A 26,758-nucleotide genomic window follows, 5' to 3' on the forward strand; every position below is an offset into this window, starting at 1 on the left:
ATATAGTTACAACAGTGCAACAATACCATAACTTGATGAAGAAGTCCATGAGCACAGTAAAAGTTCAAAGTCTCTCAAGTATCCCACATCTCACGCAGACGGGAGAAGGAAGAAAAACTCTCCCTGCCATACCCGACCACGGTCCAACTCTGAGTCATCCGAAAACTTCGAGCTCTGATTAGCTCTCCGACACCAAGTACTGAGCACCATCTCTATCCGAACGATTCAACCTCCTTCTCGGTCGCCAACAGCAGGCAAAGCACATGAATATCATTTTCCATCCTTGAGATTGTCTACTGTCATCTTATGGAGGTGAAAAGTATCATTTGATTTAGTAAGGCAAAAGAAGGATGCTGTCTGTTGCAGTGGAATTGAACTTTATTGGAGATTTAATGAAGGGGTTCCAGAACACTGTAAAACAAATTTCCATATTTAAGAAACAGGTCATTTCCCACAAATATTTTAAATGAAATAGCTTTAAACAAATAGATTCCCATTATTTAAAATTGGAATTTGAAATGCTGAACCTAGGTATTCAGAAAAGTGCATTTGCATTATTTGGAATATAGGAGCAGTTGTAGATGAACAGTTGGTACCTTCTTGAGACTTTTCTGTTTGTGTTTCAGTACAATTTTTTTGATGAACATTTAAAATTCAATGTGATAAAGAAATGTATCGTAATCTAATTTATGAATCAGAGCTGCAATTTGTACAGTATTATGGCTAAATGGAAGCTAACAACAGAAGTACAAGAACACAAGAAAATAGGGCCATGAGTAGTCTATCTGGCTTCTAAGCATATCCTTCCATTCAGTATGATCATGCTGATCTACTCCGGGCCCCATTATCTCCTCTTAAGAGTTACACAGTGCTGAAACACTCTTTTTGTCTATTCTGTCCATGTGACCATCCCATTTCCCATCACTTAGTCTCTAGCCTTTTGTGTTTTAGCACTTCAAGTGGTTGTCTGGATACTTTAGTTGTGCGAATCTCTGCCGCCACTACACTTATGTTCCAAACCCCCAACAATCCTCTGGATGAAAAAATTATTCTTTGTATCTCGTCTTATGCCTTACCATAACCCCAGTCCTTTGATTAGAGACACCACTGCTATGAGGAAGAGTTTACTATGCCCATTTGCAACCCATTCAGACTTCTCAGTTACTAGAAAAAAAATTCAATTTCTTACAACTCAGAACATCATCCCAGGCAAAATCATGGTGAATCTTTCCTGCACTCTCGAAAGCAAGCACAACTTCTGTGCCAGTTTCCAATCTTTTAAATATTTATTGACCTCAATGTAGGTAACTCTAATATTCTAGGTCCAACAACATTCTGAGCCAAAGAGTGTCAGCAATTTATCCTCTGAGGAAAAAAATCCTATTCACCTCACTTATTGAAACAATAACCCATTATTTGAGGCTCTCACATCAGTGAAAACGTTTCAGTATCTACTATGTCACACCACTTGGGAGCTTAAATGTCTCAATAAGGTCACCCCTCATCTTCTAATTCAGGATTAGAATTAGTAATTGATCCAATTTCTTTGACTACTTGTGATATAATAATTCTTTCACCAATCAATCAAGCAAGTGAATCTCTTGAAATGCCTCCAAAGCTGGTATGTCCTTTCATAAATAAGGGGGGCAAAACTATGCATATAACCTAGAGTGTAACCTTATCTCCCATTGTCTCCCACACCATCACTGACTTTATCCGCTCAGGGGATCTCCCATCCACTGCTACCAACCTTATAGTTCCCACACCCCGCACTTCCCGTTTCTACCTCCTAGCCAAGATCCACAAACCTGCCTGTCCTGGCCGACCTATTGTCTCAGCTTGCTCCTGCCCCACCGAACTCGTTTCTGCATACCTCGACACGGTTTTATCCCCCCTTGTTCAATCCCTTCTGACCTATGTTCGTGACACTTCTCACGCTCTTAAACTTTTCGATGATTTTAAGTTCCCTGGCCCCCACCGCTTTATTTTCACCATGGATGCCCAGTCCTTATATACTTCCATCCCCCATCGGGAAGGTCTCAAAGCTCTATGCTTCTGTTTGGATTCCAGACCTAATCAGTTCCCCTCTACCACCACTCTGCTCCATCTAGCGGAATTAGTCCTTACTCTTAATAATTTCTCCTTTGGCTCCTCCCACTTCCTCCAAATTAGAGGTGTAGCTATGGGCACCCGTATGGGTCCTAGCTATGCCTGCCTTTTTGTTGGGTTTGTGGAACAATCTATGTTCCGTGCCTATTCTGGTATCTGTCCCCCACTTTCCCTTCGCTACATCGACGACTGCATTGGTGCTGCTTCCTGCACGCATGTAGAACTCGTTGACTTTATTAACTTTGCCTCCAACTTTCACCCTGCCCTCAAGTTTACCTGGTCCATTTCCGACACCTCCCTCCCCTTTCTAGATCTTTCTGTCTCTGCCTCTGGAGACAGCCTATCCACTGATGTCTACTATAAGCCTACTGACTCTCACAGCTATCTGGACTATTCCTCTTCTCACCCTGTCTCTTGCAAAAACGCCATCCCCTTCTCGCAATTCCTCCGTCTCCGCCGCATCTGCTCTCAGGATGAGGCTTTTCATTCTAGGACGAGGGAGATGTCTTCCTTTTTTAAAGAAAAGGGCTTCCCTTCCTCCACTATCAACTCTGCTCTTAAATGCATCTCCCCTATTTCACGTACATCAGCTCTCACTCCATCCTCCCACCACCCCACTAGGAATAGGGTTCCCCTGGTCCTCACCTATCACCCCACCAGCCTCCGGGTCCAACATATTATTCTCCGTAACTTCCGCCACCTCCAACGGGATCCCACCACTAAACACATCTTTCCCTCCCCTCCCCCCCTGCATTCCGCAGGGATCGCTCCCTACACAACTCCCTTGTCCATTCGTCCCCCCCATCCCTCCCCACTGATCTCCCTCCTGGCACTTATCCGTGTAAGCGGAACAAGTGCTACACATGCCCTTACACTTCCTCCCCAAACAGTCCTTCCAAGTGAGGCATCACTTCACCTGTGAGTCGACTGGGGTGATATACTACGTCCGGTGCTCCTGATGTGGCCTTTTATATATTGGCGAGACCCGACGCAGACTGGGAGACCGCTTTGCTGAACATCTACGCTCTGTCCGCCAGAGAAAGCAGGATCTCCCAGTGGCCACACATTTTAATTCCAAATCCCGTTCCCCTTCTGACATGAATATCCACGGCCTCCTCTACTGTAAAGATGAAGCCACACTCAGGTTGGAGGAACAACACCTTATATTCCGTCTGGGTAGCCTCCAACCTGATGGCATGAACATCGACTTCTCTAACTTCCGCTAAGGCCCCACCTCCCCCTCGTACCCCATCTGTTACTCATTTTTATGCACACGTTCTTTCTCTCACTCTCCTTTTTCTCCCTCTGTCCCTCTGAATATACCTCTTGCCCATCCTCTGGGTCACCCCCCCCCCCGTCTTTCTTCCTGGACCTCCTGTCCCATGATCCTCTCATATCCCCTTTTGCCAATCACCTGTCCAGCTCTCGGCTCTATCCCTCCCCCTCCTGTCTTCTCCTATCATTTTGGATCTCCCCCTCCCCCTCCAACTTTCAAATCCCTTACTCACTCTTCCTTCAGTTAGTCCTGACGAAAGGTCTCGGCCTGAAACGTCGACTGCACCTCTTCCTACAGATGCTGCTTGGCCTGCTGCGTTCACAAGCAACTTTGATGTATGTTGCTTGAATTTCCAGCATCTGCAGAATTCCTGTTGTAACCTTATCTATGAGCTTTTCAAAACTTCCCAGTTTTTTAAAAAATTCCAGCCCCCTTGCTTTAAAGGTCAGTATGCTTTTTGCTTCCCTAAATGAAAACAGCATATAAAGAATAAGCTTACAGTCTCCAGTTCATCACTTTGGATATCTCTTCACCTGGTGGTTAGATCCATCAAACATAATCCATGTATTTTTTTCATTTGAGGCTCTAATATATTGCTTTCTTGTATGAGCTTACTTCTCTTTATGTTCTCAGAAGATATATTGTTTAAATTTTGAATGACTACATAATGCCAAAAGTTTGAGATGTGCTATCAGTTGGTCTGATTTTATTTTATGATGAACATAGGAACTATGAATTTTGGTTACATACAACTTTAATTATCTTTATATTTTAGCATCATGGTTAATTCTAAAGAAAGTAATGCTAAATATGTTGGAAGGAAATATTGGCATCTTGTCAGTGCATAATCTTGCAGGGTTGAAATGCAAATTATTTGATGTTTTAGTACCTGAGAAATAAGTACTGACTGGGCTATTGTTTGTGGATTATTTTAAATGTATATTAATTTATCTACACTCTAGGACCTTTCACTAACCAAGAGATGGCAGAATGGTTCCAGGCAGGCTACTTCACTATGTCTTTACTTATAAAGAGAGGCTGTGATGAGGGTTTCCAGCCATTGGGAGAGGTTATTAAGATGTGGGGCAGAGTGCCTTTTGCTCCAGGACCCTCCCCTCCTCCATTGCTGGTAAGATGATTTATGTTATAATGAAAAATAGCTAAATATTAAATTTGGGTGATTATCAGTATATGAAATCAAGACATTTATGCCTAAAACAAAAGTGAATTATTTTACTTGTATAGTTCGCTCATGTGCATTTTTCATTGCAGATGATTGGTAAAGGTATTATGCAATGCATCAGTCCTCTGTAATAATGATAACATTTGCTTAATTTTTTGCTGTCTTAGAAGCCTAATAATAGAGAAGCTCGCAATGAGAAATGAAGAAGAGACAAGGGAAGCAACTGCAGGGTTTGGAGAACATCTGGGCAATAGCAATTACAAAATAGTAAAATGTAATGAACAAAAATGACACGAAACAAAGAACAAAGTAATTTGAAAAATATTTTAAGGCTAATCCTAATGAGGCCATAATAGCAGTTTTCATTTACGCAGTCATTTTATTGTAAAAACAATAAAGAATTGAGGCTCTTTTCTTCAGTAGAGGGAGAGCTGTAAGATGACCTTTAAAGATGATCTTTAAAATTACAAGGGGATTTGATGAGTTAGCCAAGAAGAAAGAAGTTCTCACCTGTTAGAAATATGAAAATATAGGACATAATCAAAAGTTGGTCACCAATAAATTCTTTGGGGAACTCTAGAGTAAAAATAGTTGGGGTGAATAACAGGCATCAGAAATAACAGAAGTGAAATGTTTGTCAACAAGTTTGATATGAAAAGTTTTTGAAAATCTTCTAGAATTAACCCGTTTTATGATGTGAATTCTTTAGTATTTATATTTTAGTTTTAAAATTAATGCTGTTTTAAGTAAATTGAATCGATAGAGATAATAGAGCATAAAAGTTTAGAAGTTTAAACGTTCAAAAGAACAGGTAGTTTCTGACATGTTTAAATCAATTGTGAGTTAATTGCAGTTTTATTGCACTTAAATGGCACAACTAGAAGAACTGCTGCCTCACAATACAAAAGATGCTGATTCAATCTGGACCTCAGTTGTTATCTGTGTGGAGTTTGCACGTTCTCCATCTGAATTCATCAGTTTCTGAAAGCGCGTCAGTTTCCTCTTGCATCTTAAAAACATGTTAATTGGCTGCTGTAAAATTGCTCTTGTCTAGGTTAGTGGAATGGTCTGGATGGGAAATGATAGGAATACGGGGAGAATAAAGTAGGGTTTAATGTAGAATTTTTGTGATTGGGTAGTTCAGAATGGAAGTACGATTACATTTAGTTTTGAATATTGTGATGGAGAGTTTGTTCCTTCAGCAGTATCCTGTGCAATTTTAAGTGTTCATTGTGTTCAAATCCCACCATGAGCTTACTTCAGTCCCTTTAATCTCTTTGAATCACTAATTCCTAAAATTGTATTATTTGCACAAACCCAATTTCAATTGTTTAGCCATTGCTGACTGTATGGGCCTTTATCATAAAGATTGACTATAATTGGTGCTAGGTTACTGACCCTGCAGGCATCTAAGCAACCGCCATCATTCCGGTGCCCAAGAGAGTGACAGTAACTGGCCTAAATGATCACTGATCAGTGGCACTGACTTCAAAAATCATAATGCTTTGATCGGTAATATAAGATCCCACCTTTCAGCTACATTGGGCTCTTTCCAGTTTGCCTTCCACTCAAACCAGCCACCTGATGATGTCGTAGCCTCAGGCCACCACTCCATCTGTCCCACATAGAAAACGATGCCTCATATGCCAGACATTGTTCATCATCTTCAACATGGCATTTAACACAACCATCCTTCAGAGGCTGATGGTTAAGCTTTCATCTTTGGGAATCAGCACCTAAGTCAGCAGCAACACTCAAGATCCATCATGTTGACCACTGGTGTCACCTGGGTTGTGTTCTCATCCTATTGCTGACTCATGGCTGCACTGCTGGTGATACAACAGCGGTTGGCTTCGTCAGCAATGATGAGTCAGCATACCGAGAGGAGACAGGCTTGTCATATGGTGCAAGAGCAATAACCTGACTCTCAACATGGCCAAGACAAAAGCGGTGATTCTGGACTTCAGGAAGGCGCAGATATATATGTGTGTGTGTGTGTGTGTATATATATTCTCATCTGTATGTGTGTGTGTGTGTGTGTGTATATAATATTCAGATGAGAATAAACTTGAACTTCAGACTTATATGTTTTCTAATTGATATATTGGTTCATATATTGCAAGAGGAGTAATATGACAAGTATCTCTAAGATGGTTCCAGATTTGACCACTCCTTTCCCAATTGTTTGATGTTGATGACTAAGCCTGGTTAGATAAAACGATCAGTTTCAGAGAAGAGGCAAGGAGGGGAATGAAGTGAGGGATATTGGGGGGGGGGGGGAGGAGGGAGGGAGAGGGAGAGAGAGATGTCTCTCACCAGTACGTGGCTATTCCTGCTTACTCTGCAACCTGTGGTCTCACGGGCTTTATTGTGAACATAGAGAGTAGCAAGAGAAGTGGGCTAAGCCCACATTCTTGAGCATCTGTGTTGATTATCACCAAGGAGGTGATGTTATTTCCGATCCTCACTAGCTGTGGTCTCCCATTGAGGAAGTCAAGGATCCATTTGCAGAGGGAGGTACAGAAGCTTATTGGTTAGTCCTTAGGGGCTGATGATGTTGAATGCTGAGCTGTAACCAATAAACAGCAGTCTGACGAAGATATTGCTGTTGTTCAGGTGCTCCAAGGCTGAGTGGCGAGCCAGTGAGATTGTATCCAATGTAGACTATTGTGATGGTAGGAAAATTGCAGGGGGGCCAAGTTCTTGCTTAGGCAAGAGTTGATTCTAGCCATGCCAGCCTCTCAAAGCACTTCATCATAGTAGTTGTGAGTGATACTGGGTAATAAATGTTGAGACAGCCCACCCTACTCTTGGGCACCGGTATTGATGCCCCTTTGAAGCAGGTGGGATCTTCAGACTATAGTGGTAAGAGATTGAAGATGTCTTATCATATTCTAGCTAGTTGGTTGGCACAGGTTTTCATTGCCTTGCCAGGGACACCATTGGGGTCCGACGCCTTGCCTTATGATGGTTCACCCACTTGAAAGATATTCTGACATCAGCCTCTGAGACAAATATGACAAGGTTGCCAGATGTTGCAAGGATTCGTGCAGGTCTAGTTTTATTCTCCCTTTCAATGTGTGTATAAAAGCTGTTCAGTTCATTGGAGAGTGTTGTGTCACAGCCATTTATGTTAGGATTCACCTTGTAGGGAGAAATGGTCTGCAAAATTGCCATAGCTGACATGGATCCGATTCCATCATTGACTATTCAGAATTGATTTTTCACTCTTAAGATGGCCTTCCATAGGTCATACCTGGATTTCTTGTGGAGTTCTGTTTCACCAGTACTGTATTGAACACCACAGAACTTGGCCTCAGCAGACTGAATCTCTTGGTTCATCCATGACTTCTGGTTTGGCTATGCCTGGTATGTTCTCATGTTATGCACTCTTCCACATACTTCTTGAGGAAGTCAGTAATGTCTGTGGCATATTTAGATCTGAACAGGAGTCCCAGAAAATGGTGGAGTCCACTGATTCAAAGCAGTCCTGTAAGCACTCCTCCTCCCTTGACCATACTTTTACAATCTTCACCACTGGTGTTGCGAGCCTTGGTCCCTGTCTACATATCAGGAGTAGAAGTACAGCCAGATGATTGGCTGCCAAAGTGCAGATGTGGGATGACATGTACTTTATGGTGGTGTAACCTAGTCTGTGGCTCCTTTGGTTCCACTGGTGACATGTTGGTGGTGGTAGGTCAGACACTTCTTCGAGCTGGCCTGGTTGAAATCTCCCGCAGTGATTGGGAAGACATCAGGGTGCACTGTCTTGTGACTGCTGATCATTGCTCTTCAGCTCCTTCAGTGCCAGCTTAACATTGGCCGGGGATGGGATGTACACTGCAACCAGGATGACAGTGGAAATCCACCTTAGCACACAGAATGAGCAACACTTGACTGCCAGATGTTTAAATTCGCGAGAGCAGGACTGAGTAGAACTACTGTGTCTGTGCACCATGATCAGTTAATCATGAAGCAAACCTACTACCTCTGCTTTTACCTGCTGTCATTGATCGGTCCATGTGGTAGAAGGTGAAGCCCTCATGCTGCAGCGCTGTATTTGGAATGCTGTTTCTATGGCCAAGCTTGATCATATCTTATCAGCCTACCCATTAAAAGCTGTTGTGTGATGCATCTCATTGCTTGAGATCTTTAAAAGATTAGACATCCAAGTGTAAATCGTTTAATTTCTTATTAAAAGTCTCCCCTTATGGTTTCTATTCCCTACTCCCTTTCTCCCTGACCATGCAGATTATATGGCACTAACTGAAAGCAATCACCTTATGTGCAGTTTAAATAGCACATCACTGGCCTTCACTTCCTTGCCTTGCGGCAGGTAGGAGAGATGATGTTTCTGGTCTGACTACAGGTTGGGAAGATTAGATGGGCTTGCATCTGTCTTAGAAGGTGGTTGACATGGAACAAGCTGGCAATCATGATGAAGTGACCTGGGAGTTGAACAATAATCTTCAGTGACTTATTGTAGACTATCCTTCTCTTATGCACTTGTTTCCTCAATCTGGCATCAAATTGTGTTAATATTTTTAATGTAAAACTGGATGTGAATTGAACTATGATTATTCATAACAGAGGGATTGGAAATGTGATTGAAACAAAGAAAATAACTATAATGATTTAGTTTAATGACTGTGATCATACCTCAGAAAATGTGTGTGGGCTCTTTATTTACATAAGTAGAAAGCCTGTTAATGTTATGTTTTATTCATTGTAGCTAGCTGCCTACCACACACAATTGAATCTTTTAGCTTACTTTCGAAATATATCTCTTCTAATTTCAAAGCACTAGAAAGCTTTACCAATGAATATGAATCAACACTAAAATACTAAAATTATAGCTCATTGGAGCATTCTGTTTGAATACCAATTTGATTTTTGTAACCACACTAAATCCTGTAATATTGAACCAATGGGAAACAATACTAGTTCAGTACTGATAGGTTCCCCTTTGGTATTATAATCAAAAACTCTGAAGGTGGTAATTCTTACAAAAAGTAACTTTCAGTTTATTCATTATGAATTCTCTGCTGAACAACAACACATAAAAAATACATTGATAGAATGTTGGGGTCAATCTCAAGACACAAGAATTGTAGGTCCAGAAAGTATGGAGAATATTGAAGCCATTTATCTGCAGGTACCAAATGATTATTCCACTAAATGTCTTGTTTGCTGTACTTACTCAATAATTTATATTTATTTACACCTGATTATGTTCCAGTTTCTCCATTTTATGTGATGAGTGGGGTACAGCAGGTGTCGGTGCTGGGCCCGCAGCTGTTTACCATTTACATTGATTATTTGGAAGAGGAGACTGAGTGCAGCATAGCAAAATTTGCTGATGACACTAAACTGAGTGGAAAAGCAAATTGTACAGAGGATGTGGAGAGTCTGCAGAGGGATATAGATAGGTTAAGTAAGTGGGCCAAAGTCTGGCAGATAGAATACAACGTTGGTAAATGCGAGATCATCCACTTTGGAAGGAATAATAGGAGAGCAGGTTATTATTTAAATGGTGAAAGATTGCACCATGCTGTTGGGACTTGGGAGTGCTTGTGCATGAATCGCAAAATGTTGGCTTGCAGGTACAACAGGTTATTAAGAAGGCAAAATGGAATGTTGGCCTTCATTGCTAGAGGGATTGAATTCAAGAGCAGGGAGATCATCCTGCAACTATATAGGGTACTGGTGAGGCCGCACCTGGAGTACTGTGTGCAGTTCTGGGCTCCATACTTGAGGAAGGATATACTGGCTTTGGAGGCAGTGCAGAGGAGGTTCACCAGGTTGATTCCAGGGATGAAGGGTTAACCTGTGAGGAGAGATTGAGTGGCCTGGAACTATGCTCTCTGGAGTTCAGAAGAATAAGAGGGAATCTTATAGAAATGTAACGTTCCGTTATATTGGCTCGTGTATGTCTAGGGGAAATCCCGCCTGGCACCCGCCTCAACACTCCCCTCAGGGTCAGTCGCCGCCTGAATCAATCCCAAACATCAATCATCAGCCAGCACACCTAGTAAATTTTAACAAGTACACTTTATAGATATTACTAATTCTATGACATTAATATGAATTTGATACAGAGAGGAAAGTAATGAAAAAAAAAGTCCCAAGTTCTTCGCGCGCTACCGTTGGAGCTCAATCGAATCCGGACAACCACCCGAATCCTGTCGAATCACTGCTCGGGACCACCCGGAGTGATCGACCGGAGCCTTTCCGCCCGTCTGCGGTCCTCCCCGTCTCTCCTCCAACTCCCCGCCAAAAACCCCCGCACGCCCGCCGTCCTCCCTGTCTCTCCTCCGACTCCCCGTCTCTCCTCCGACTCCCCATCTCTCTTCCGACTCCCCGTCTCTCCACCGTCCTCCCCATCTCTCCTCCGACTCCCCGCCAAAAACCCCCGCACATCCGCCGTCCTCCCCATCTCTCCTCCGACCCCCCCGTCTCTCCTCCGACCCCCCCGTCTCTCCTCTGACTCCCCGCCAAAAACCCCGTCCTCCTTGTCTCTCCTCTGACTCCCCGCCCAAAACTCCAGCTACAGTGATATCATACAGCATGGTGTCCGAAAACAAAATGATACATAACCACCCATTGGCTAATAGGACGCTGCTATCTACTTTAAAGTAAAACAATCTGCTAGTGCAAACTCTCTTCAGTGTTTAACACAACAAAGCCGCATTCCCCAGATTAACATAACAAAGTCGCCATTTTAACTCTAACAAAAAGAAAGACCCCGTACACTCTCCCCCCACCACAAAAAGTTATGCCCTCATGACGTTAACATAGTTCACCAGTGCTCCTTGTAAAACACAAAATCCAACCCAGGTGCATAACGCAGTGACATAACTTTCCAGGGCAGTAGAGATCACACCCTGTTCTCCCGGCGCTATATAAGTTAGTCTTTCCGGGGGATGCCTACTCCTCTGAGGCCTCTGGACTTCCTCTGCGGACTCTCCCTGTTCAGACACCCCAGGTGACCCCCCGGGTCTATCTGTCGGACCTTCCCCCTCACCGGGACCCCTCTGCCCCTGTGAGCCCTCTGGCTCGGGTTCTGGCTCCACCCTCTCCTCCCCCAATTGCAACACCCTCCCTCGGTTCCCCTGACTCAGTGATGGAAGGGCCAGGAGTCTCTTCTCCCGGCACCGGGGAATCAGCGAACGGAAGCAGGTACCACACGTCGGAATCATCATCTTCCGATGACGTATCCCTTCTCGAGGTGGGGGCCGGCCCTATCTTCTTCGCAGCGGGCTCTTCCTTCGCCCCGCGCCCTCGCAGAGTCCTCGTACTAGGCGTAAACTCCCATTCGGGCTCTGGGTCCATCTTCACCTCTCGACCCAGAGGCAACAGGTGGTTCCGATGGAGTACCTTGACAGGCCCCTTCCCGTCCTCGGGTCTCACCCGGTAAACCGGGAGATTCGGCATCTGACTCTCCACCACATAGCGGGTGGCTGCCCAACGGTCCGCCAACTTGTGCTTACCAGGTAGTCCTAAATTCCGGATAAGGACTCGGTCTCCCGGCAATAGCTGGACGAACTTTACTTTCTGATCATACCTCTTCTTATTCCGCTGGTTCTGCTTGGTGGCTGCCGCCTCAGCCAACTCATACGCCCTTTTCAACTCTCTCCTCATATCGGACACGTACTTCAGACATGGCTTCGAAGGTATTTCCCCCGCCTCAGTCCCAAAACACAGATCAATGGGCAACCTCGCTTCCCGTCCGAACATCAGTTAGTAGGGCGAGTACCCCGTAGCATCATTGCGAGTACAATTGTAACAATGAACCAAATGGGCAATGTGCTGACTCCACTTACTCTTCTGTCCAATCTCCAAAGTGTCGAGCATGTCCAGTAGGGTCCGGTTAAACCTCTCGGGCTGAGGATCACCCTGCAGGTGATAGGGAGTGGTTCTGGACTTTTCAACCTCAAGCATACCCAGTAATTCATGGATAAGCCTGCTCTTGAAGTCCCGTCCCTGATCACTGTGGATCCGCCAGGGGAGGCCATAATGAACAAAATACTTCTCCCATAACACCTTTGCCACTGTAGTCGCTTTCTGGTCCTTCGTGGGAAAAGCCTGCGCATATCTAGTGTACTGATCCGTGAAGACCAAGACATTCGCGGTGTTGCTGGTGTCTGGCTCAATAGACAGGAAATCCATAAATACCAGGTCCAGGGGTCCTGCACTCTGCAAGTGGGACAGAGGAGCCGCCTGCGCAGACAGGGTCTTCCTCCTGACGCAATAGCTGCAGGTCTTACAGTATTCTTCCACCTCCCCCCTCATCCGGGGCCAGTAAAACTGGTCCTTGACTAATCCATAGGTCTTCTCTACCCCTAAGTGCCCGGAATCATCATGTAGAGCCTGGAGCACTTCTCAGGCATGACCAGCTGCCAGCGCCAGGGGTGGTCCGGAGGCGACGTGACCCGGTACAGGACGTGGTTCTTCAGCTTCAACCGAGGCCAGTCCTTCAGTAGTAGGGGAACGGAAGCATGCTTCGCCTTCTCCACCTGCCCCATATCACCCTGGCTAACCGCGTACCAGATAGTGCCAATGCTTGGGTCATCACGCTGAGCCACCTCCACTTCCTGGGGACTCAACTCCGGCAGCTGCCTGTTCCTCAGAGCAGTCAAATTACAGTAAACAGTGAGTAGCGCGTCATCGTCAGCCCCCAGTTGATCTACTGCCCGATCAGTTCCCATCAGTGCTCCTACTTCCCTGTCGCTCCCAAGTTGACACATGGCCTTTACTCCCTGGGCAGGGACACTCTTCCACTCCTCAGCTGTGCCCGACTCGTCGTGCGCCCGACGAGACAGGGCATCTGCATCGATGTTCCGACTCCCCGGGCGGTACTTCAGGCTGAACTCATAGGCAGACAAGGCTGCTAACCACTGGTGCCCAGTCGCGTCCAGCTTCGCCGAGGTCAGGATATGAGTGAGGGGGTTGTTGTCAGTTCTCACCTCAAACTGGGCCCCGTATAGGTAGTCACTCAACTTGTCCACCACTGCCCATTTCAACGCCAAGAACTCCAGCTTGTGAGTGGGATAGTTTCTGTCAGATGGCGACAAGCTCTGACTGACAAACGCTACCGGCCTCAATCCGTTGCCCTGTTCCTGGTACAGAACAGCCCCCAGACCCTTGTGACTGGCATCAGTGTGTAGAACATACGGCTTCCGGGGATCAGCAAACGCCAACACTGGGGCCTGCGTCAGCGCCCTTTTCAGAGGTTGGAACGCCTCCTCACATTGAGCATCCCTCCTCAATCCAAAAGGCTTCCCCGGGTTCAAGTATCCTCCTACCTCCGGCCCTCGGTCTCCCTTCCTCTTCCTCCCCACAGATGGATAGCCACACAGCAGCTGGTTCAATGGATGACTCATTTTCGCATATCCTTTCACGAATCGCCGGTAATATCCGCAAAACCCCAAAAACGAGCGTAAGGCGCTCACCTTCTGAGGTCTCGGCCAGGTGGTGACTGCGGCTATCTTACCCAGATCAGTGGCCACTCCATTTCGCGAGATTATGTGCCCGACGTAACTGACCGACGTCTTGCAGAACTGACATTTATCCAGGGAAAGTTTTAACCCTTCCTCCGTCAGCCGACTCAGCACCTTCAGCAGCCGCTCCTCATGTTCCTCCAACGTAGATCCAAACACTATCAGGTCGTCCAGGTACACCAATACCTCCAGCAGGTTCATGTCCCCCACGGTCCTCTCCATGAGCTGCTGGAAGGTGGCTGGGGCCCCCCGAGATGCCTTGGGGCATTCGTTCGAACTGGAAAAACCCCAGGGGGCAGATAAAGGCCGTCTTCTCTTTATCAGTCTCACTCATCGGAATCTGGTAATACCCACTCCGCAAATCCAATACACTGAACCACTGCGCCCCACTCAAACAGGCCAAGGCAATTTCCACCCTCGGGACCGTATATTGGTCGGGAACAGTGCGGCGGTTCAGGGTCCTGTAGTCCACGCACATGCGTACCTTCCCATTCTTCTTCCTTGCCACCACTATGGGGGACGCATAAGGGCTTCGGGACTCCGCAATAATCCCTGCATCTTTCAACTGCCACAAGTGCTGCCGCACATCTTCCACATCTGCTGGGGCCAACCGCCGCGACCTCTCCCTAAACGGGGTGTCATTTGTTACCCGAATGGTGTGCCGAGTGCTCTTGGAACATCCCACATCAAACTCGCCCTGAGAAAAGACATCCCCTAACTTCAGCATCTTCTCCACCAGCCTGCTCTTATACGCCGGTGGTACAGGGGAATCTTCAAAATTAAAGGCCTCCTCAGTCAGCACCCCCCCCCCCCGTTTCCCAATAGTTTTTCTTCCACTGGGCTTCACGGGGGCGCTGGACATCACCGTCACCAGGAACAAGTGCGTGAGGGGCATCCCGCGCTTAAAGGTGATCTCCCGCTCTGTTATGTTCCTTACCATCACCCCCATCCGCCGTGCCTGTACAGCTGAGGGCCTCTGCAATTCAGGTCTCACCAGCGCCCCAGCCGGGAACCGGGACTCCCTTTCCAGGTCGTCGGGGGCGTCTACTAGCAGGGCCTCGCCCGCCGGTACTCCGGGGAATCTGGGGGTCCCCATCACTAATGCCGCCTCCCCTAGCTGTATCACCTTAGGCCTCGCCTGAGTGCACCACACCGTCCCTCGTTTGCACTCAGGATCCAGCCCCTGGGGGTCACTCACTCCTTCGTACACCGCTCGGAACACGGGGTGTACCGAGAGGGTTTCCAGAAAGTTCTCCGCCCCCCTTCTTCTTAAGAGCCGTCGCACCAGAGGGGAGTTAGTCCCCACCAGCAGGGCAGCACCACCGGTTTCCACCGGGTCCGGACAGAACAACACCAGCGTCTCAAAGGCTTCCGACACTCCCACATCTCCCTCCGAAAATTCCAATCTCACTGACAAATACCCATTGTACGGGTAATCACCATCACTTATGCCCCAAATCTCCAATGCATTAAACGGAGTTACTGGCAAATGCTTCAGATATTTGTTGTAGAACGACTGGTACAGTAAGATAACCTGCGACCCGGTGTCAAGGATGGCTTTCGCAAAGATTCCCTCTATCCGTAGGGACACGCTGGAACGGGGTCCCACCAGTCCATCAGGAATTTGGGCTTGTTCTTTCTGGGGTTCCATAGCTGTTTTCTGGGAACGTGTTCCTCCCGAGACTCCAGTATGTTCCCTCACTGAGCCTCTCCTAAGTTTCCCGACACCTCTCCCTTCTTGGTGGCCTGGGGGCCCTCCCCCCTCGGCGCATCTCGTCTCTCTCAATCCCTCCGCAAGTGGCCAGCTTCCCCACAGTGGTAGCACACGCCCGGCCACTCACATTCCCGCTGGAAATGCCCCTCTCTCCCACAGTTATAGCATCCGCTACCCGCCGCCGCTCTCCTCCCGATTCGCGCCCCCCCCGGGACCCCTTGGAGGATTTCTCTGATCTCACCCCGGCTACCACCTCCTGAACTGCTGAAGACAGTCCCTGGGGGTCCGAACCCCCTGCTCGGCCCGAAGCACTCTCATCGGCCCATACCTCTCTAATCAGCTGTCCAAATAATGGAGGGGGGCTCCACTTAAATGACTGCCGTACACTCCAAGCCACCCTGTCATCCTCCCAGGAACCGCTACATTTCTGGCTCATCCTTAACTTCGCCACTTCATCCTCCCTCACTACCCCTCGTCGCAGCAACCCCGTAAGCTTTCCTTCCAGCCGGAAAACATATTCTGAGAGCTTTTCCCCTCTTCTCTGCCCCATCCGTTGAAACTCCGCTAAATGTTTCCAGGGATCTCCTGACAGTCCAAACACTTCCTCCAAAGCGTCCAAACACTCTGACAGGGAAGCCGAGGGGCGTGTCGCTCTCAGATCGCGGACCATACAGGCCGCCCCGCCCCTTAAGCTTTCCACCAATCGCTGTCTCTTTTCCTCATCCGAAACTGGCCACACCTCAAACTACTGGGATGTATCTTCAACCCAGGTCTCATAGTCATCCTCCCCTTCCAGGGTGGGCCTGGCTCCCGAGAAAATTCTCAGCTTCGGGCGGTTCCCCTCAACCCTTCTCGCCAGGGAGGTAATGGCAGCCGTTAACTCGGCAGTCTCATCATGTCCATGGGGGCTGGGCCTGGCCAAACCTGCCCACTCCACACCTCCACCCCTTGCTACTGGCACCTCCCCTGGGGCCTCATCTAGCTCCTCCTCTGGCACCTCCTCACTTTTGTCCTTGGGGAGGGTGTGGAGACCCCACGACCCTGCCTCCCCCTGGACGTGGACTGTTGCTGGTAGTTTCAACGTCATGACGTCGGCACTCGTCCACACCAACATCCAGCTGGCCTCCAGTTCTTTCCCACCCCTTCTAGCTATAAGTTCTACCTGCCCGATACCTTTAATCAAACTCAACCCTCGCACCAGTACATCTGCCGGAATGCGATAATCGACCCCACTTAACACGCACGCATGATTCACTGGTACCTCTTCCCATTCACACCAACTTACAATCTTATCTCGATCCATCTTCACACCACTTAACGCGACGACTAGTACAACTTTACCGGAAGTCCAAATCCAGGACGGTAGCCCCCACTTGTAATGTTCCGTTATATTGGCTCGTGTCTGTCTCAGGGAAATCCCGCCCAGCATCCGCCTCAACACTCCCCTCAGGGTCAGTCACCGCCCGAATCAATCCCAAACATCAATCATCAGCCAGCACACCTAGTAAATTTTAACAAGTACACTTTATAGATATTACTAATTCTATGACATTAATATGAATTTGATACAGAGAGGAAAGTAATGGGAAAAAAAAGGCGCCAACAGTTACCAAAGTCCAAGTTTTTCGTGCGCTACCGTTGGAGCTCAATTGAATCCGGAGAACCACCCGAATCCTGTCAACTCACGGCTCGGGACCACCCGGAGTGATCGACCGGAGCCTTTCCGCACGTCCGCCGTCCTCCCCGTCTCTCCTCCAACTCCCCGTCTTTCCTCCGACTCCTCATCTCTCCTCCGACCTCCCCGTCTCTCCTCCGACTCCCTGTCTCTCCTCTGACTTCCCGCCAAAAACCCCCGCACGTCCGCCGTCCTCCCTGTCTCTCCTCCGACTCCCCGTCTCTCCACCGACTCCCCCCCAAAAACCCCGTCCTCCCCGTCTCTCCACCGTCCTCCCCATCTCTCCACCGTCCTCCCCGTCTCCCCACCGTCCTCCCCATCTCCCCACCGTCCTCCCCGTCTCCCCACCGTCCTCCCCGTCTCCCCTCCAACTCCCCGTCTCTCCACCGTCCTCCCCGTCTCTCCTCCGACCCCCCCGTCTCTCCTCCGACCCCTCCGTCTCTCCACCGACCCCCCCGTCTCTCCTCCGACTCCCCGCCCAAAACTCAATCCACAGTCATATCATACAGCATGGTATCCGAAAACAAAACGATTCATAACCACCCATTGGCTAATAGAACGCTGCTATCTCACTTTAAAGTAAAACAAACCTCTAGCGCAAACTCTCTTCAGCAATTAACACAACAAAGCCGCATTCCCCAGATTAACATAACAAAGTTGCCATTTTAACTCTAACAAAAAGAAAGACCCCGTCCACAAACATAGAAAATTTTGTAAGGGATAGATAAGATAGAAGTAGGAAAGTTGTTTCCATTGGTAGGTGAGACTAGAACTAGGGGACATAGCCTCAAGATTCAGAGGAGAAGATTTAGGACGGAGGTGAGGAAAAACTGTTTATCCCAGAGAGTGGTGAATCTGGAATTTTCTGTCCAGGGAAGCAGTTGAGGCTTCTTCACTAAATATATTTAAGAAACAGTTAGATAGGTTTTTACATAGTAAGGGAATTAAGGGTTATGGGGAAAAGGCAGGTAGATGGAGCTGAGTTTACGGACAAATCAGCCATGATCTTATTGAATGGGCCTTAATGGCCTACTCCTGCTCCTATTTCTTATGGTCTTGCATTTTTGTGCATCTCTCTTCACAGTTCAGATGTTCATGGGTCAGGTTTATTTCCCATATTCATATGTATAATTTTGTTCCCCTTAATGGTAAAGGTGGCCCTCTTCCTCCTAGAGGACCACAACCTTGACATGGTTTGGAGGCTTGCGTGCCTCAATGATTCAGGGAGCTATGTTGGCTGGAGTCAGGGCTTTATGCTTTGGCTCGTGGTAGGGTTGACCATGCTAAAAAAGGTCAAATGGTAGAGGACAGACTAAGAGTGGTCTGCCATTCCTCCAGGTTTGGAGGTTCAGCTCAGGGCTGAGAAGCCTGACTGGTAAAACAAATGAAGAATCCTTCTGCATCGCAGTGCGATGGTGTTCCTGTGCCTTCACCTGGGACTTGCACAGTGAAAACTGAGAGGAAACTACTGACACAATGAAGGAAGCCCTGAGATGATGGACTTTCATTGCTGCTCATAATGCCAATGATGTAGCAGGCATAAGTAATGGTGAAGAGATTGGGGGGGGGGCGGCGGGGATCTTTGGGCATAAAGTATTTTTAAAGACCCCTGTAATATATGGAAACTGGTTGATATCATTGCAGCTAGTAGGTAGATCATTAGGCAAATTGTAACATTGATTTGAAGAGCTGGATTTTTATTGTAAATGAGGCACACTGTTTCCCAGTGCCTCTGCACATGAACATAATATCTATTGTATGCTGGTGAGGTCAATATGCTCACTATTTATACACCTCACTAGCCACAGGGTGTAGGCAAGCCTGCCCTCTGTATGGCGCAGGTAAATGCAGGAGCAGATCACGAGAAGCTAGTTGAGATAGGGGGCCAAAAGAGCCAGTGGAACCTGGAGAGTTGGATTTTTTTCAATGAGATGAGGTGCTGGAGGATTGGAGGATAGCTAACATTGTTTAAGAAAGGCTATAAGAATAAATATTGGCACATGACCAAGTGGTTAAAGCATTGGTTTAGTGATCTGAAGGTCACTAGTTCGAGCCTCAGCTGAGGCTGCATGTTGTGTCCTTGAGCAAGGCACTTAACCACACATTGCTCTGTGACGACACCGGTGCCAAGCTGTATTGGCCTTAGTGTCCTTCCCTTGGACAACATCGGTGGCGTGGAGGGGGGAGACTTGTAAAATGGGCGACTGCTGGTCTTCCATACAACCTTGCCCAGGCCTACATCCTGGAAACCTTCCAAGGCACAAATCCATGGTCTCACGAGGCTAACGGATGTCTATGAGTAAGAATAAATTGGGGAAGTTATTGGCCGGTGAGCCTGACATCAGTAGTGGATAAGTTATTTGAAAGTACTCTAAGGGACTGGATATATAAGTATTTAGATAGACAGGGACTGATTGGGGATAGTCTATATGTTTTTGTGTGTGGCAGGTTATATATCACCAATCTTAGAGTTTTCAGAGGAAGTTACCAGGAAATTTGATGAAAGCAAATGCAGTGGATATTGTCTTCATCAGTGGTTCCCAACCTTTTTTATGCTGTGGACCAATACCATGAAGCAAGGGGTCCATGGACCTCAGCTTGGGAACCCCTGGTCTACATGGATTTTTGCAAGGCCTTTGACAAGGTCTCACATGGGAGGTTGGTCAAGAAGGTTCAGCCGCACGGTATTCAGGATGAGATAGTAATTTGGATTAGACATTGGCTCGCAGGAGAAGCTATTTAGTGTCTCTCTAACTGGAGACCTGTGACTTCTGGAGTGCCAAGGAAATGGTGCTGAGTCCTTTGTCATCTGTATCAACAATCTGGATGATCATGTAGTAGACTGCATCAGCAAATTTGCAGTGGATAGCGAGGAAGACTGTCAAAGCTTTGCAGTGGAATCTGGACCATCTGGAGAAATGGCAGGTGGAATTTAAAGCAGACAAATGTGAGGTGTTGCACTTGGGGAGGGCAAACCAGGGTTGGACTTGCATGGTGAGTGGTACAACAGATCCATAATTCCTTGAAAGTAGCATCATAGGTAGATGGGGTGATAAAGTGAGCCTTTGCACATTGTCCTTTATAAATCAAAGTATTGAGTACAGGAGTTGGGATGTTATTTTTGGAGTTCTCTAAGATGTTAGGCTTAATTTGGAGTATAGAGTACAGAGAAAATTTACAAGGTTGTTGATGGGACTTGAAGACCTGAAAAATTGTATGACTGAGATGTAAACCCTGGAATTAATTATGCTTCAATACACTTTGCATGAAGTTATGCTATGTAAACTGTCCGTGGCTTTTCCCAAGATTTCTTCAGGATTGTATGGATAAGAAGTCTAAATGTGGCTGTCTAAATCTTAAGAACTCATGCTTAATATGTCACTTGAATTGCTGACGAAAAAAAATGGAGGTAATATTTGTTAATTTATGTTAATGGGAGTTGATTTAGTTTTGCAAGCACCAGAGCAGATACATTTGGAGACTACAAATATCCATCATTCATTGTTGCTTGTGAAAGAAGTGAATTGAGTCTGTGTGATAATTGTTTGGGTATTGCAAGAGTTAGGGTGTGTGTGTGTTTGAAATGGGATAGTCTGGCATATAATTTATCTTTTCCCAAATGGAGGAATGATTTATGCTTAGAGCATGAGTAATATACTGTTACTTTCTGTTTAGTAACAATTTCCCAATTCAGATTTTAAGTTGGTATTTCAGCTAATTTTATTGCTCTCGTATGCTTACCTGTTTTTATTCACACTTTATCTAATTTTCAGGGTGATTTGGATCAGGAAAGACTGAAGAGGCAACAGGAGCTGGCAGCTTTAAATTTGTACCAGATGCAGCAGATACAGTATCAGCAGTTTCTCCAAGCTCAGCTTATGACCAGGTAGTTCTCAGAATAAATCATTTCAAAGACACATGCACTGATAAACTGCTTGAATCTGACATGCATATATTAAAAATAGTGATGCTTTACATAAAGCTATTATAAAAGTATTGTTAACGGGAAAGATGAGATTAGAGCATGTAGAATTTGGGGTAATATAGTGATGTGGATTGGTAGTTGGTCAACAGATGGAAAACTGATTAGAAGTAAATGGATGATTTGCTGCTTGATTGGCTGTTACTCATGAAGTACTCAATGATTGGTGTTTGGGTCCAAACTATACAGTTTATGTAACAATGTCACAGTGCACCAAATGTCACATTTTCAAGTTGTTGACATGTTGTATGAGTTATGATGAGTCTGAACAGTGTAATAAATTATTAGAGATTGAAATTATTGATAGGGATAGGATTTACTCACATTTGGAAAACCATGGCCTTCTTACAACTACTCAGCATGGCTTTGTGCCAGGGAGTTCATCACTTTCAAACTTGACTGAATTTTCTGAGTAGGTGATAAAGATGATTAAAATTGCTAGGGCAGTGAACATTGTCTAAGGACTTTGATAATCCAGAAGATAAAGGCAATGAGAACCATAGATTGGGTTCAAAGTCTGCTTGCCAGATATGCAGGCAGATTAGTTGCAAAATCAACAGTGGTGTTGTCATAGATATCTTCAACTTCCCCAGTATAAATCTCCTTAGTTCAGGAGGTTTAGATGAGCAGAATTTGTTAGCTTCATCCAAGAAGGTTTCTTAAATTGATAGTCAACTAGAGAACATTGGAAATAAGTCTGGATTTTTCAGTGGGAGAACATTTAGGATACAATGATCACAACTCCCTTAAGTTTTAAGATAGCTATGAATATGGATGTATAGACCTTGTGGGAGAATATTAAATTTATAGCAGAGCAAATTACAAACTTATTAGGTAGGAACTAGAGAGAGTTGTATGAGCAGTTGATTTTGGACAACTCCACATCTGATGTGTGGAGGGTGTTTAAAGACCAACTGTAAAAGAGTACAGGGCTGGTATATTCCAGTAAGGTAAGGGAACCTTGGCTTGGGAGTGACATAATGAATATTGTCAAGAAGAAAAAGAAAACACATGTAAGGATTAAGAAGCTAAAATCAAGCAGGAAAATAGTAAAGCTAGAAAAGAACTCAAGGGAGCTGGGGGAGCCATGGAAAGTCCTTTGCAAGTAGAATTAAAAGGAAACCCAAAGCATTCTATTCAGTAGTAAAGGAGAGAACATGTGCTTTGAGATGGAGGATGTGGATGAGGTCCTAAATAAATAGTCTATGACCAGTAAATACCACAGAGAAGGGCATGAAAGATGGTCAGATCAGTGTTGAGCATGTTATTGTGCTAGAGTCAGCCATTTTCAGGAAGCTATGGGATTGAGGTACAATAGAATCTTGGCTTGCAAGTCCTTAGCTTCCTGAACATGCTGCACAGGTAGATAGTCTGTAAAGAAAACTTACCTATATATTGAGGTATTGAATTCAAGAGTCAACAAGTTATGCTGCAGCTTTTAAAATCTCTTGTTTAGGTTGCATCTTGAATTGGTTGCATTCACTTTTAGTCACCTTGTTACACGAAGCGTGTGGAATCTTTGGAGATGGTGCAGAAGTTTACCAGGATGCTGCCTAAGTTGTAGGGCAAGTGCTATAAAAAGAGATGAATGTACGTCAGCTGTTTTATCTGGAGTGATAAACCTTGAAGGGAGACTGGGGGAAAGTTTATAAGGTTATGAGAAAGCGTATTCAGCTCATACCTTTTCCCCCAAGGTTGGAATTACTGTGCTGTAATGTTTTATGTAAATTTCTTTGTACAAAGCTTAGTGAAAGTTTGAAATTCTGTATCTTGGAGTGCTGTGAGACTAAAACAGAGATTTCCAAGTAAGAGGATACAATTAATATGGGGATAAGAAAATAGGGTGGAGTTAGAAGTTATGCTATAATATTGAATAGTAGAGCAGGATGACAGGCAGAAAACTATGGTATAACGTGGTTATCTTAGTTGGATTAGTTCTTGGGCCTCAATTCCTTGCATTATGTATTAATGATTTGAATGAGGAAAAATGTAATATTTGGAAATTATCTGTCAACTCTAAAAAGATAATTATGAATTGTTAGATTCAAAAGAGGCCGGAAAGCAATTTGAATACAATTGAGCAAATCTGCATAAATATGGCAGATGCAATATAAACTGTATAAATATGAAATTAGCGTCTTTGGTAGGCAAAACACAAAACTCTTTGGTGGTTAAGAAGGCAAATAGAATGTTTTCCTGCACAGCAAGACTATTTAATTACAAGTGCAAAGATGCCCTTACATGGGGCCTTAGTGAGGTCACACTTAGAATATAGTGTACAACTTTTTCTTCTTTGCCTAAGAAGGAAGATCCTTATCATAAAGGGAGTACAGTGAAGGTTCACTACCCAGATTCCTGAGATTATGGAACTGCAGGTTGAGAAGAAAACATAGAACCAGGGATAATCATGGAAACTATAATAGATCAGTGGGTGAGTCTCACATTAATGGTAGGGAAGTTACTGGAGAGAATTGTTAAGGATAGGATTTATGAGTGTTTGGAAAACTGCAGCCTAATCAAGAAGAACCAGCATGCCTTTGTGCAGAGCAAGTCATGCCTTAATGACTTGATTGAATTTTTTTTTTGATGAAGTGACAAGGGTGATTGATGAAGGTGGAGCTGTGGATTTAGTCTACATGGATTTAGTAAGGCATTTGACAAGGTTCCTCATGGGAGGCTCCTCCAGAAGATTAAGATGCATGGAATCCATGTTGAATTGGCCTTTTGGATTCAGTACAGATTGAAGGGACATATTCTAGCTGGAGATGTGTGATTAGTGGTGGTCTGCAGGGACCTGCAGTGGAACATCCCCTGTTTGAGATGTATGTAAATGACCTGAATGAAAATGTAGATAGGTCATTAGTAAGTTTGCAGATGATACGTACAAAGATTGGTGGTGGTGTGGATAGCATAGATGACTAACAAAGAATACAGTGGGATTTAGATCAGTTGCTGACATGGGCAGAGAAATGCCAAATGGAGTTTAACCTGGACAAATGTGAAGTGTTGCACCTTGGTAGGTCAAATTTAAAGAGGCACTTAAGGGTGAGACCTTTAACAGTGTTGATGACCAGAGAGATCCTGGAGTCAAAGTTCATAGCTCCCTGAAAGTGGCTAAACAGGTTGATAGGGTGGTTAAGAAAACATATGCGTGCTTTCCTTTATTAGATGAGGTGTTGGGATCAAAAGTAGGAAGTTGTGTTGCAGCTTTAGTCATAGTCATACTTTATTGATCCCGGGGGAAATTGGTTTTCATTACAGTTGCACCATAAATAAATAGTAATAAAACCATAAATAACTGAATAGTAATATGTAAATTATACTAGGAAATAAGTCCAGGACCAGCCGATTGGCTCAGGGTGTCTGACCCTCGAAGGGAGGAGTTGTAAAGTTTGATGGCCACAGGCAGGAATGACTTCCTATGACGCTCTGTGTTGCATCTCGGTGGAATGAGTCTCTGGCTGAATGTACTCCTGTGCCCAACCAGTCCATTATGTAGTGGATGGGAGACATTGTCCAAGATGGCATGCAACTTGGACAGCATCCTCTTTTCAGACACCACCGTCAGAGAGTCCATTTCCATCCCCACAACATCACTGGCCTTACGAATGAGTTTGTTGATTCTGTTGGTGTCTGCTACCCTCAGCCTGCTGCCCCAGCACACAACAGCAAACATGATAGCACTGGCCACCACAGACTTGTAGAACATCCTCAGCATCATCCGGCAGATGTTAAAGGACCTCAGTCTCCTCAGGAAATAGAGATGGCTCTGACCCTTCTTGTAGACAGCCTCAGTGTTCTTTGACCAGTCCAGTTTATTGTCAATTCGTATCCCCAGGTATTTGTAATCCTGCACCATGTCCACACTGACCCCCTGGATGGAAACAGGGGTCACCGGTACTGTAGCTCTCCTCAGGTCTACCACCAGCTCCTTAGTCTTTTTCACATTAAACTGCAGATAATTCTGCTCACACCATGTGACAAAGTTTCCTACTGTAGCCCTGTACTCAGCCTCATCTCCCTTGCTGATGCATCCAACTATGGCAGAGTCATCAGAAAACTTCTGAAGATGACAAGACGCTGTGAAGTTGAAGTCAGAGTTTATAAAACTCTAGTTAGGCCACATCTGGAATATTGCATGTAGTTCTGGTCACTCAATTATAGGAAAGATGTTGAGACTCTGAGAGGGTGTGGAAGAGGTTTGCCAGGATGTTGCCTGGATTAGAGGGCATATGCTGCAAGAGTTTGAGCAAACTTGGGTTGTTTTCTCTGGAGCTGTGGAGGTTGAGGCAAGATCTGTCAGAGGCCATAGATAGAGTAGACAGACAGCATCTTTTTCCTTGAAATGAGATGTCTAATACAGAGGTCATGCATTTAAGGTGAGGGGGGTAATTTCAAAGGAGATGAGTGAGGCTTTCTTTTTCACAGTTGTGGCTGCCTGGAATTTGCTTCCTGGGGAGGTGGTAGAGGACTTTTAAGAGGCGTTTGGATAGGCAAAAGAGATTAGTTTATTTGGCCTTTTGATAACTAATTTATTTGGTTTGGTAAACATTGTGGGCGAATGGATGTATTCCTGTGCTGTACTGTTCTACCTTTTATGTTGTAATGTAGAACTGTACAGCATAGTACATTTCATCTACCCCTTAAATCCCGCACCCCCTTACTTCAATAGGTACATCTAATGTCAGAGAAATATATACAATATACGTTTGTACATCCTGAAGTTCTTTTTCTTAGCAAACATCCACAAACAGAAGAGTGCCCCAAAGAATGAATAATAGTCAAATGTTAGAACCCCAAAGCCGCCTCCCCAACCCAGCTCCCCCCTCCCATGCACAAGCAGCAGCAAGGCAATGACTTGGGTCTTTGGGCTCACAGCCAGCAGCCAGCTCTCTACTTTCGATCTTCCGTGTACTCCCACAACACATCAGGCGACGGCATTGGCCTCGAATCTGCCCACCTCCAGAGCCGCAAAAAACCGGCACCCTGAAGGCGTGCTAGTCTTCCAGGCCGTGTCCTCCATAACCTAAAGTTATATCCCCTTGAATTAGTCATTTCCACCCTCGGAAAAAAGTCTAGACCATCCACTCTATCTGTGCCTCTTACCATCTTGTACACCTCTATCAAGTCGCCTCTCACCTTCTTTCACTCGAAAGAAAATATCCCTAGTTCAACCTATCCTCAGATGGGGGGAGGGTAATATGGTAAGCAAGTGTAATATTTCCTACAATGGTTAGATTATTTATTATAGATATGGATGCAAATAAAACATTACTGGAATCTAATCCATGATATTAACAATATGGAAAACATTTTATG

General features: G+C 45.5%; 1 protein-coding gene across 3 annotated transcripts in view; it reads left to right on the plus strand.

The window, feature by feature from the left end:
- Nucleotides 1–26,758, plus strand: part of LOC134345393 (GRB10-interacting GYF protein 2-like) — a 194,989-nt gene that overhangs the window by 123,991 nt on the left and 44,240 nt on the right. For all 3 annotated transcript variants that reach the window (XM_063045984.1, XM_063045986.1, XM_063045985.1), the window contains exons 15-16: nt 4,348–4,514; nt 21,231–21,343. In XM_063045984.1, coding sequence (XP_062902054.1) covers nt 4,348–4,514; nt 21,231–21,343 — 280 coding nt within the window. The remainder of the gene's footprint in view (nt 1–4,347; nt 4,515–21,230; nt 21,344–26,758) is intronic.

This window comes from Mobula hypostoma, chromosome 4, assembly GCF_963921235.1.
Source record: "Mobula hypostoma chromosome 4, sMobHyp1.1, whole genome shotgun sequence".
Lineage (NCBI taxonomy): Eukaryota > Metazoa > Chordata > Chondrichthyes > Myliobatiformes > Myliobatidae > Mobula > Mobula hypostoma.